This window comes from Hetaerina americana, unplaced genomic scaffold (assembly GCF_022747635.1).
Source record: "Hetaerina americana unplaced genomic scaffold, ioHetAmer1.1.p SCAF_6, whole genome shotgun sequence".
Classification (NCBI taxonomy): Eukaryota; Metazoa; Arthropoda; class Insecta; order Odonata; family Calopterygidae; genus Hetaerina; species Hetaerina americana.
This window is the reverse complement of record NW_027287205.1, coordinates 36,735,458-36,748,558: the sequence shown is the minus strand read 5'-3', so window position 1 is coordinate 36,748,558 and position 13,101 is coordinate 36,735,458. Positions and strand designations below refer to the sequence as shown.

The 13,101-nt window shown below is 36.6% G+C and overlaps 2 protein-coding genes across 5 annotated transcripts in view; one reads left to right on the top strand and one right to left on the bottom strand.

Annotated features, from left to right (window-relative positions):
- MESR6 (misexpression suppressor of ras 6) lies at nt 1–2,227 on the bottom strand. Of its 2 annotated transcripts, none has more exons than XM_071593751.1 (2): nt 1,925–2,227; nt 1–1,821 (listed from the first exon to the last, which is right to left on the bottom strand). In XM_071593751.1, exon 2 carries the CDS (start codon nt 1,784–1,786, stop codon nt 455–457), a length of 1,332 nt encoding a protein of 443 aa, XP_071449852.1. In that variant the 5' UTR covers nt 1,787–1,821; nt 1,925–2,227; the 3' UTR covers nt 1–454. The 2 variants fall into 2 exon arrangements, with proteins under 2 accessions (XP_071449852.1, XP_071449854.1); XM_071593753.1 differs by having other exon boundaries at nt 1,970–2,227.
- A 101-nt stretch (nt 2,228–2,328) lies between these two features.
- The window catches only part of LOC139694963 (DENN domain-containing protein 1B-like), a 38,521-nt gene continuing 27,748 nt past the window's right edge, over nt 2,329–13,101 (top strand). For all 3 annotated transcript variants that reach the window (XM_071593512.1, XM_071593513.1, XM_071593511.1), the window contains exons 1-7: nt 2,329–2,474; nt 2,641–2,799; nt 2,949–3,086; nt 3,195–3,330; nt 9,125–9,178; nt 9,486–9,743; nt 10,713–10,814. In XM_071593512.1, the coding sequence (XP_071449613.1) occupies nt 2,455–2,474; nt 2,641–2,799; nt 2,949–3,086; nt 3,195–3,330; nt 9,125–9,178; nt 9,486–9,743; nt 10,713–10,814 (867 nt within the window). In that variant the 5' untranslated portion in view covers nt 2,329–2,454. The remainder of the gene's footprint in view (nt 2,475–2,640; nt 2,800–2,948; nt 3,087–3,194; nt 3,331–9,124; nt 9,179–9,485; nt 9,744–10,712; nt 10,815–13,101) is intronic.

Here is a 13,101-nt window from a genome sequence, read left to right as displayed (position 1 = left end):
ATAAAAACAGAGAAATTGTATAGAGTTGATCATTGAATACCTCTCCAAACCTCTCAATCCAATGCTAAATATATTTCCATGGCAACATAATTTTCTGTTGAAAAACACAGTTCCTTTGTGAGGATTTATTGCTACATCTCCATAATAGAGGCAACATATGATTTATTAAGAGGATGATGGAACTTCAAAATGAAACATTTTCTGAAGAGTATTGTATGAATCCAAAGGGATATTTTTGCAGCATATATATCCTTCAAAAACCCATTTTCAAAATTCATAGGATTGTGAGTAAAATGATCATTACTTAAAAGAAATCACTAAAATGGTTTCACTCAGGTAAAATCTTTATGATACTTCAAGTTTAGCTTCCTTGAATTTAGTCAATTCACTGAGTACTGAAAAGTGATTCACAACCAGGACATTTCATTATAAATTACCTTTTTAATAGCACACCTCAATCTTGACCTTCCAAATAGTTTAGTATTAATTTTGTTGGAGAGTAATGGTTTCTTAACACACTTAATACTTTTTCTTGCACAAAGTCAACATCTTCTGGTGGACAATAATTATCTTCACTAGATCGAGATATTGTGATAATGATTGGTGGAACAGGAAGTGTTTTAAGTAATTTATTCAAACAGCTCTCCACCATTTCCGTTATGAGCAATCTCGTAGAAGGGTGGTGGGGCAGGCCTGACACATCTATGGTGCACCCAGCATCATGCACCAGTTCCCAATCCACAGGTACACTTCCCAAATCTCCATCACCCGACTCTCCAGCAGCCAAACTTTGTTGCGCAGTCCCATTCTGAGATTGGTCATCGTCTATGGAGTTTACAGAAGCGTTTTGATGGTCTTGCTGTGCTATTCCTTTCCTCCCATCATTTGAATTACTAGTACTTTCAACATTTGTTACATCAGGATAAATGGCTAGGACCTTATCCACAACTTTTTTGACGGACTTCAACCTTTCTGAATCTTGAAGACCTATTAGATTTCTATTTTTCTGCAAGTGATGAAATATATTTTCCAATTCTTCGAGTTGAGATCTACGCTTGTAAACAGCTTCTTGAAGAACGTTTTCATCTTCAGTATTTACTGGATGATAATAGTATAGTTTTTGCAACTCACTGTGCAGATCTGCTTTCGGATAAAGTCCTCGAAAGGGATCTCTTGTTGAAAAAAAGTCCAAGTCAATGTCAAGCACATACGCGGGATCATCTGTTGTAATATGATCCGATATACGATTTGCAAGGGACTCGGTATTTATATCTTGGTCAGTGTCACCTTTATCCAGACCCTTTCCCATTGTTATAACTTCAAGGTGAACTTTTCGTGCATTTTTCAAGTCTTTGTTTGAACACCAAAGAGCCTCACTCACAAAATACGTCTTGTCGGATGTCAGTCGAATTTGACCAGTTTTAACGTTTTCACCGATTAAAAATTCAGAGCTGCCATCCTCTATTTGATTTGCCCAAGGAGGTTTCACCCAAATTAACCTACTGAAGTGTCCGGCGTATGCAGCAGGTAACATCCAATTTTCAATACTTAGGCAGTCAAAAAGAGCGTATTTATCCCATACAGTTTCAGCCTTCATGTCTTTCGGAATGAGCATATCAGGGTGAGAATCTAAATGCACAATGGTGTTTCCTTGAAACGGCAAGTGTTTAGATCCAATGCAACGGTAGATGAAGGGTAGAATTTCATTGTGATTTTCCACAACATAAATGGGCAATTCCTTGTATTTCTTCAGAGCTTGGAAACACCCCGTACCAGATGCTGCCATAGGAAACACCTTGCAGGTATTGGCTTGAATTAAAACTGCAAAACAATGAAATTTGAGAACAGGAAAAATTACAAAACGATTTATTTTGATATTTTTACAACATATCAAAACACCTAGGTAAAATAAAAATTGACCTACTGAAATACCAAATAAAAAATTGGAGCACGTCAACCACCGACTCACTTTCTCACTATATTTTCCCAAAGAAAATACAATTATTTTGTTCGTGCTACAACTGTTTCGTGCACTTCGGTAGAAAAAATGTATCGCAATTCTGGCAAGTATATCTTCTCTCAGCGATGATGCTAGCTAAACATTTTATCTTTTCATTCGAGTTCAACCCTTTTATGGAAATACTTGTGTTAGTTTAAGGATAGATGATTATTTTCATGCGGTTATATAAACGACAGTCTACCAAAATATCCTTCATTTACCGCTATAGTTGAGCACTTCTTTTTTACCCTATTTTGTGATTGGTTGTTGTTATCGTCCTACATCACGATTTCAGCTTTCATTTATTTTATTCGTGAGATGGATAACGCCTATGGGGGAGGCGAATGGCCCTGAAACTATCTGTAGTCGGAGGAAGTCGAGCTGACAGCTATCGTAATTTCATAGGATTGCGAAGTAACAGCAAGAAAGATGATGCACACTAAATATTTGGAAGGATGATGGGATCTAGGATCAGGTAACTGTACCGTCTGTGTCAACAACGACTTTCTCCAATGTTAACTCATTCTCACCAGAGTTAAATGTAGAACGTCAGGTGGCCTTTTACTTGCAAATTCAAATTGGAATCTTTAACTGCTGGCTATTTTCATGATCACTCCGTGATTCATGTTAATCTCTTCTAGGGAAAATGTTACGCATTTGTTTGAGTGTTTCTGCGAAGTTGTTGGGCCTCGACCTCCAGATATAGAATCCTGGGTTATCAGGAAATTTCCCGAAAGCTATAAAGATGAAGAAGTATTGAAGTCCGTTCCAAAATTTGCATACCCATGCGAATTCCAGAAGTGAGTAATTTATTATTTCGATGAAAATCAACCACTTGCATCTTGTTTACAATTGGCATCCCCGTATCATGATGTGTATAAGTGTTGGTGTCCAACGTACCCCTTAACGTGAAGGTACATGGTTTTAATATCGGTTTGAAAAATTTCAGTAATTCGGTCCAGCATTTCTCGTTTGTCCTGACCAGCATCGATTCGAAATGGACATTTGGCTTTTGCCGTCATGACTCGAAAACAGAGACGGCAATAGTAGTTCTAAGTTATCTGCCATGGCATGAAACCTTTTACAAGTAAGCAAAAATTATAAACCATTATTTCTAAGTTTCCATTATGGTATGTGATATCTTCTTCCTTTTCATGGTATTTGACCTACTCTAAAAAAGGGTTGACCTTTATAGGTTACTAAACCACATAGCTGATTTGACGCACAATTTCGAGCATGAAGACTTGTGGACCTTTTTGAATAACGTATATCATAGTCGCCCCCCAGAACCTGGAACTCCTCTTCAGATACCTTTTAATAATGGACTCAATGTAAGTAGTACACTCCTTCCACTGTGAGGTGTGATTACCCATTGTCTTGCAGGCATATTAACATTTTATGTTATTTGGTTCTCATTATAATCATAATCAAATGCATTCCATCTATACCTCTCAAGTATTCGATATGTATTTATTTTTAATGTTTTGAAAAGGAACCAAAAATAATGCAGTAATTGTTACTGCGGTAGTTTGGATAAATAATGTAATAGTATGCACATTTTATTGTACGTTAATTTAATATGTACACATTTATCTTCGGCTATTTTTACGAGTAGCATCTTTATCTCCATTTACACAAACATGCCTAAAAAATATTTATCAGCTGCTATATTTATTTAACATTAGAAAGGGATTTTCAAAATTTAGAAAATGCCAGGAAGTATCGGTATGAAGGAAAATCCACTTCATTCTGTTTTTTTGCTTAGTTGCAATTTTAGTAAAAATGTTATGGTACATATGTTTTTGAAAACAAGCTTGTTGACTTCCCTGAACTGATCATTTTTAACTAGAAAAATAAATCATCAAAATTGATGCAGTCCTATATGTACTTATTTTGGAGCGAAACATGATTGTTTTGTTTCTTTTAAATTGTAGGCATATCCTTTTCACAAATAAATTTTATTTGACCTTTTGTGCACTTCTTTCAAGAGATGATCCTTCATATCAAGTTTAATTACTTCCCACATAATATTTTAATGAAAATTCATTTTCATATTTTGTAGAAAAAAATATATTATTGATCAATTACATGCTGGGTGACAGTTTCAGAAAATGTCCTATATTTAGAACATGCTTGTCAAGTTTCATGACCTACTTTTTTGAAACTGAAATTTAATTGCATTTTCTTTGTAAAAGCAACAAGGTATTGAGACTATTTACAGCTAGCATAGGCTGACTATAAGTAAAACCTACAGCACTAGTTTGTTAGACAAGAGGAAGTGAATAAAAGATAACCACGGGTGAACAACTATAAGAAAACTTGTTGACATGTCCTACTTTTTTAATGAGATGGTTCTTCTCATGGGGGAACCTTCCCTTCTTCCCACCCATGTGCATTTGAGCATGGATGAACTGGATGATTAATTGTAAGTTCTCAGGCAGTCACTTAAGTTGGATCGTGCACATATCAAACGCACAAGTAAAAATAAACATGGTAGAGGTGAAATGCTTGATTTTTTAAAATAATGGGCGGCAGGTAGTTCGATTGGCTTCTTGAGAAATCAAAGGAACAGCCATATTTTGTATTTTAAATGTATATGCTTGCACTTTGAAGTGATGATCCCCGGAAGAGTGTACTATGAACAAGGTTAGAGGAGAATGTGATTTAATATTACATAAGTACCAAGATATTTAAAGACGGATGTTCTAATGGTCCTGATATGATAACGTAGCATACAGAACTATCCTGGGAAGATAAGTTGGAAATGTGCACCTCCCAATTCAGATACGAATCAATATACGGTTAAACCCCTCCCGTGGACTACAACCTTGACGTGGTGGAAGGGCTTGTGCGTTCCGATGACCCCTAGAGCTGTGCTGAGAGGAGTAATGATAATTACTCCTGGTAGGGTCACCGATGCCAGATTGGTCGAAGTTTAGAAGCCAGACAAATGGTAGTCCACGCAGCATCTGTTCCTCAGTGAGGCGGCTGCAAAGGCATCTGACCCCAGTTGGGCGGCCATTGAGTGACAGTGTCATGTTAAAAACACTATTGAGGAAGGCAATGGGAAACCACCTCAATTATCATTCTTAAGAATATAATAATGGACGCTATAGAGAATATTGAGTCCTGGTAACTTTGGGACTCAGCCCAATCAGCCGTGTGCCAAGCCCAGTAGCAGCAGAGCCAAGGTTTCCGCTGTTGTCATCTCACAAATCCTTTGCCAAGGGAAACCAGCAGTGGCAGGACAGAAGATTAAGAAGAAGACTGAATTAGTTAAAATAGGAACTTGGAATGTTAGGACAAAGTTAATATCAAATAAGATAGTATAAATTGAGTAGCTTCAGGCGTGATGTGGTGGAAGTCGAACATAATGAATAACTGGTCGAAGTACTTTTCCACCGTATAAAATTTTTTTATTTTATTTTATGACCAGGTTTCGATGTATTACATTATCATCAGGTAACAAACTGAAGTTGTGTGCCAGCTTATACATTTACGATTCTGGAAGGAAGGGAGAGGGTATGGTAGGAAACAAGGGAGGGAAGGAAAGAGGGGGGTGAGGAAAATGGGGGGGAGCCAAGGGAGACGTATATAAGGGATAGCAGAAAAACAGCATTTTGAACTTGTTAAAACAATACACATTGTCTTAGGGGCAGTAGGGTCCTAGTGTCCACTTGGGTGAATGGAGGCAGTCACCAATAAACCATCGGTAGCCGGGATGACACCAAGAGGCAGGCCGGGGTTTGGAGGACAAGGGGATTAGGTCCTTCTGGAAGGGTGGCGGCGGAGTAACCCCACTCACACTACGGGGGGGGGGGGGGGGGAAAGGGGAGAAAGCACTCAAGGACAGGGGTTGTAGTGTGCCACGCGTGGTCAATGTTTACCAACGAAAGTTGATGGAAAGGAGTAAGCCAGCACACAGCTTCAGTTTGTTACCTGATGATGATGTAATACATCGAAACCCGGTCGTAAAATAAAAAAATTTTATCAAGTGGAAAAGTGCTTCGATCAGTTATTCAAGATAGTATAAAGTAAATGTAAAGATGGTATAAAGTAAGGGATGGAAAGAAGAAACATAGATATCTCAGGTTTATGTGAGGTGAGATGGAAGGATAGGGGGGATTGCTGAAGTAATAGTTATAGAATGGTGGGGACGAGCCAACAATGGGTTGCCATGATATTGAATAAAGAGGTAGGAAGTAGCGGAGTAAACATTGAACCAGCAACGGGTAGAATATTGCAAGTAGTGATAAAAGCAGACACGATGAACTAGGTCATTGCTCAGGTATACTACCTTGATCAAAAAGTTCCCGGAATAACCACCGTGTGGCGCTCCCATCGTTCCGATTTGAGTTCTGTTTTTTTTGTTAAATTGGTACATCTGTTGTTGATATTCCCTTTAAATCTTAGTGTCATAACTTGACATTTGCAAAAGTTACGTAGCCAAGAGTACATCTATCTCTGTGTGTGTTGGCGATTTTTTACAATTTCAGAAATGGATTTAAATTTGCAACAACAAACTTGTATTAAATTTTGCGTAAAAAACGGATTTAGTGGCGCACGGACGTTGGAAATGTTGGAAAAGTGTTTCGGCAACGATTCTCTAAAAAAAACGGTCGTTTACCAGTGGCACGAGCGGTTCAGAAGTGGTCGTGAGTCAATCGAAGATGATGAACGCAGTGGCAGACCATCGACATCGAAAGTCGGTGAAAAAATTGATAAAGTAAAAGAAATGTTGGTCAATAACCGCAAATTAACCATCAGAGAAATAGCGGAGGACTTGAACATTGCCTATGGATCCGCCCAAGACATTGTGGTTAATGATTTGGGTTTCCGTCGTGTAGCATGCCAAAAGACCTCAATTTCATGCAAAAAAGAGACCGTGTTGACGTCGCAAAAGACATGATTTGCGAGGCTGAATCCGATCCCACATTCATCAAAAGGATCATTACTGGAGACGAGACGTGGGTTTATGAGTACGACACGCAATCCAGACATCAGGCAAGTGAATGGCGTTCACCAAATGAGCCGAGACCAAAAAAACCACGTCGTTTTCAGTCAAAAAAGAAGGCAATGCTGACGGTTTTCATGGATTACAACGGTGTAGTGCATCATGAATTTTTGCCAGAAGGCCAGACAGTAAACAAAGAGTATTATTTGGGCGTTATGAGACGTTTGCGTGAAGCAATTCGCCGAAAGAGACCAGAAATGTGGGCAGAAAACTCGTGGATTTTGCACCATGATAACGCACCGTCGCACAGTGCTATCATTATTCGTAATTTTTTGACGAAAAATGCAACAAATACCATCCAACAGCCACTGAATTCACCTGATTTGGCTCCCTGTGACTTCTTTCTGTTCAATCGAGTTAAAAAACCATTACGGGGAACGCGTTTTAGCAGCCGAGAGGAAGTAATGGAAAAATCGCAGGAAGCACTGATGGACATACCGAAAACCGAATATAAAAAATGTTTCGAGGATTGGATCAAGCGCTGGCATAAGTGTGTTGCAGTCGATGGGGATTACTTTGAAGGGGACAATATAGATTTAGATGAATAAACTTGTATTTTTAATTTTCTGAATAAATTCCGGGAAATTTTTGATCAAGGTAGTACATGCTACCAAGCCATCATAAGGAGGAAGAACTCGATTAGATATATGATCAGTTAGAGGACATAATTGCATGTGCTCCTGCAGGGAAACATTTGATGGTGATAGTTGATTGGAATGCCACGGTAGGTGAAGGAAGAGAGGGTGATGAGGTGGAGGACCGGTTTAGGTACGAGGAATGACAGCAGGGAGAAAGCAGTTGAGTTGTGTTGGAGACATGGTTTAGTCATCACCAGCACTTGATCAAGACACCGCAAAAGGCCCAGATATACATGGAAAATGCCAGTTGACTCGTATTGTTAGATTTTATTATGGTTAAGCACCGGTTTAGGAAGTGTGATCATTTTGCACAGCCCTCCCGTGTTAGGAAATGGAATGTGGAAGCATTAAATGGATTGACAAGGAAGGAGTACCAGCAGGCTGTAGAGAAAATCATAGAGGATGGTAAAGGGCTGAGTAATATCGCAGAAAAATGGGAATGTATCGAAAAAGGGATATTGAAAGCTGCAAAGGAAACTATGGGAACTGTAAATGGGACATGGGCAAGGAAACCATGGATCACAGATGAGGTGATTAGAAAGATAGACGAGAGAAGAAAATGGAAGAATGTAAGCCCAGAGTTAGGCAGAAGGAAGTGCAAAGAGTTAAACAATAAGTGAGACGAGCAAGAAATAAAGCAAAAGAAGCATGGTGGAAGTCGCAGTGTGAGGACATGGAAAGTTTGCAGAAGACAGGTGAAATTGGTACTCTATGCATCTACATCTACATAATATCCCACAAGCCGCCGTAAGAGCATGTGGTGGGGATATTAGTGCACCACCCATAATTAAGCAAAAAACCACTGGCAAAAGGCACAAATTTATACAATCCACAAATAAAACATGGTATACATGTATACAAAAACCCTTACAACCCACACACATGCAAACACACCTACTAGTATACACATGCACCTACTAATATGCCTTATGTCATTGCCATGTTTAATTTTGTTCTGACTTGTACATTAAATGTTTATATATATTTTTAAGGAACTTTTTACTTTCATGATTCCTGATTGTCTGGGGAAAGAATTTTTATATATCTGTCCTGGAATCTGTCTCCCTTTTTTATCTATGTGGTTTGATCTACCTAAGTAGTGTGGGGCCACTTTTAAATTCACTTAATTTGTATAGCTACCAATTGTCGTATATGACAATAGTACATTGGGATTACTTTTAAGGCAATAAATACAGTTATTTTCTTCAACGCGATTACATACATTTCAATAATATTGGCATGAGAGGAAATTTCATTTCTGAAGCAGGACATTTATATTATGTGGCCGTTTAATAATTACCATAGTTCCTTTTTTACATGGTGTGTGTACAGGTGGTTTGACAAAATATATAAATTATTAAGTCACTTGGTTAATGCATGCAATGTTTCATGATGTAATTTGTATGTTATTCCCAGCAATATTTTTTGCTTGATATTTTCATGTGATTGAAATGGTCTTATTTTTAATTTCAGACATTTGTTTGCCACTGCCCAAATCTGTTTCGTCTCCCCAGCATTCCAGAAAATGTAAGGACTGATTGAGTAGTTTCAAGCGTGATGTGGTGGATGTCAAATATAATAAATAAAGGATAGCAACAATTTTCCACTGGATATAATGAAAGAATATCTAGTGGAAAACTGTGACTATCTTTCTTTATTATGTAAGGGCTGATATTTGTTGACCTGAATTTTCATATAACACATTACATATTTTTAAATATATAAGGTGTGATTTTGATACTGAACAAAATTAAACATTGGAATATCAATAATTGCTTAGGTACAATAATTTGTGCCTTTTTTTAAGTGAAATTTCAAATTTGATTTATTTCAGAGAAACCTCACAGAGTATTATAATGCTGTGGATGGACATAACATGATGATTGTTTTTGCATCAATGCTATATGAGCGGCGTATAATTTTCACCTCCTCAAAGTTGTATAGGTTGAGTGCTTGCGTCCAAGCAGCGAATGCAATAATTTACCCAATGAACTGGCAACACATCTTCATACCAGTTTTACCATTGGCTCTGATGGACTACCTCCTGGCTCCAATGCCATATTTAATTGGTGTTCCTGAACCAATTTTGAAAGTAAGTCCAATTTCACAATTTTTCCTTCGACTCACTGTCATTATAATTATCAATTTGTTAATCCACTCATCCCATCCATACCTTACCCTTTATTGTGGCACTGACTCCTGATTGATAGCCTAAAAATGCTCCACTCTTCAGAGAATCAAAAAAATATTTGAATGCATTTATTTCAATTGCCTTTATTTGAAATGTGCCTCTTTTTTACCATGCCTTTCTGCAGCATTGAATATAATGCTCTATTTTTTTAGGGTTAAAGCTAAAAAGTAGAGAAAATTCTAATCTTGTTACAGAGACACATTATATGCCTTTTCCTGTTCAATCGCAGGAGAATTTGTCTATTTCACATAATAAACTCCATACAAAGTAAAAAAGAAAAGGTTCTGTCAACTTTTACTGATGCCATTGATTTGGTGGAAGCATTTGGTAAATTTGACTAGAATACTATGTGGTCATACTAACTAACTAACAAGGAATGATGTACAATGGCAGAACAGCAATTTGCTGTCCATGCAAAAAAAGTTAACCGCGTTACAGGGCAAAGAAAACAAATTAAAAAAGATAATAACAAGTATTTGGTTTATTTGTCTTGTTATTCAACACTAATTTTGAAACAACTGTTAATTAAATGAATGTTAACATTATGGGTTCATGTTCCTGAAGAGCTTTGGTGATTACATATGGGAAATAGTGGAGAAATACAAATTTAAGATGAAAAATAATGAAACTAAAATAGTGCATTTTAGGAGAAGGGAGAGAATAAATGTCGCTTGGACGGCAGGCACAAGAACAGATTGGAATATTGAGTAAAATGCCAAAACATCTTGTATTACTTTTTACAGTGAAGTTCTTTTCCTCTATATGGTACATATTATTTAAATCTGTCTAAAGTTGAAACCAACTCAGAGAAATTTGTGTGTAGATCCAGTGCACCATGGTTTTTACTTAAAAACTCATCCTTCTATACAGAGAGCCAAGATGTCTGATCTGGGTGATGTTGTTATTCTGGATGCTGATAACAATAAAGTCGTATCTCCTTTTCAAGACCTAGAAAGCTTTCCTCCTGATGTGGTAAGTTGACTCTATTTTTTTTTATTTTTCCATATGCATGGACAAGTTGAATTATTTAAGGTGGAATAGCTTTGCTAGATTTTAATGCCATATGATTTGCCTTTGAACTAGTCTTTTCTGTTACATCCAATCCAATAATAAAACGAATGTGTTAAGTTATTTTTAAAATCATGTATGATTTTTGAATTCCATTTTAAGTACTCAAAGTCCAGGTATGTGCGGGGGATAGAAAACTGTTTGCAGTGAAACTCCTCATTAATGAGTTTTAAGGGATATATCATGTCATAAGTCATCTAATCCCTAGTCTATTTTATGGAGGGTATTTCAGGATGCACTAGTTCATTGCTTCTTATTTCACAAGTATGATGCATGGTTTTCCGAAATGCAGTTACTGGATTTTGCACAAAGTGAGTGCTATAGCTTCTGAAGTTTTCCCTTTAGTGCTCATACACTTTTCATGTTTTCCTGCACACAACCAATGAAAAGCTCTGTGAAATATTCGATGATCATTTAATTATAAAATAGAATGACAATTGGTGAATCTGTCACAGCCATTCATCAAGCATATCGATGAGCTTACCGATAGGAAAATCTTTTTAACTACAGTAACATGTTGATCACTCTGGAATCTTCCCATATTGAATCCAGTCCACTTATTGAAGAAAATTTAATTGTTAAATGTGCAGATTACTTGACACTATACTAAGCCTCCATTGCTTGAGTTTGAAGCTTGATATTTTGAGAACAGCTCATGTAATTTTAAAGTAAGTTAACTGGAGATTTTCAATAAATAATACGTACATAGAGTGAGAATGGAGATTTTACCCATTATTCGAACTATTGGGTTTTAGGATATAGTTAAGTGCTTCATATTAAGGAAACAATGTATTCAGTCCTTTGAACTCATTGCCCATCATGGCTTTGTAATTGAGCAAAGTTTCAAATAATAATCATCTCTGTTATCATCATTAAGCAATATATAAAGCTTTATTATATTTGAAACCTCAAATCATTGAGGCATATAGTTTGTAATTTTTTTAATGGCTACAGATAATAAAATAAATGAGGTCCTTATGTTGACATTACCAGAGCAAGCACTTTTTATTGTCCACCTTTTTTTTGAACTTGTTTACTGCTTGGTTATTGGATTAGGTAAGCAAAGAGAATTCAAGTTATGATGTTCAGGCTAGTACCTTATTTTTAGGTAGTCTCTTATTGTTTGTAGCCTTACGAGGAAGGGTAGGTGTTTTTTATAATTGCCTAAACCATAGGAGTGAACAGCAAAAACTGTGTACTATGAGTTCCAATGCTTGTCCGGTTGCACTTTTGAGACTATAACTGAAGAGCCTTCTAAGGTATTGAGAGGCTAAGGCCATGATCTTTCATTTGGATTCCCTACAAGCTTTGGCTAGAGAGTGTGGAGTGTAGAAGAAAACAAGCTTTGCAATGACTTTTAAATAAAGCTCAGAAGTTATCCTTCTCTATTGTCTGAAAACATGTCAATTAGAGAACTATATCATTATAATGAAGCGTAGAAATGATTATAAATTGTGACTTGAATACCAGTTTGAAAAACATTGGTTTCTGATGAGACTCCTGCTTAATTATATTTATCTTATGTGTTTATTAAAATCTCCTAGTGCAATTGCACCACTCAATCCCCAGCATCTGGAAAAAAGTGGGCATGGATTACACGTGAAAATACTAGTTTCAACCGTAATTTTTTTATGCTGAAAATTTGCTTCTGTTGAGGAAAATTTCATAGTCAATGTAAAACAATTGGAAACTTTCTTTCTTTGATACGCAGAGGTTTTTGTAGTGTTAGGGATTATTTTATAAATACATCTACTTTTTCTTGTAAGCTTGGAAAAAACATCGCAACTTTTAAATTTATATGGTCCTCGTATGCTTTATTATTTTGAGATGCCACTGCAATTGCTATAGCTGCAATTAATGTTATGTAATTACCTGCCTGGCCAAGTGTAAGAGCCCTGAAAGCCATAAAATTTTAATTAACCTCCCAAGATGCTAAAATAAATTTTTCCTTCAACATTTTATTTTAGCAAAAGCAACTTGTAATTTTTTGCCTGCACAATGAGAGACGTATATGATAGGCCAATGTTTTGCAGCCTTAAATTATAATATGAATCAAACTTATCAGTGTTGCATATTTATTTCATTTGTAATGAGTTCTCTGGTAGTAAACAAGTTAAAAGTTTCAAGAATATGAAAGTGTCATTATTTATTCGTCATTGGCTCTAGTTTTGGTGTAACAATTTTATATTTT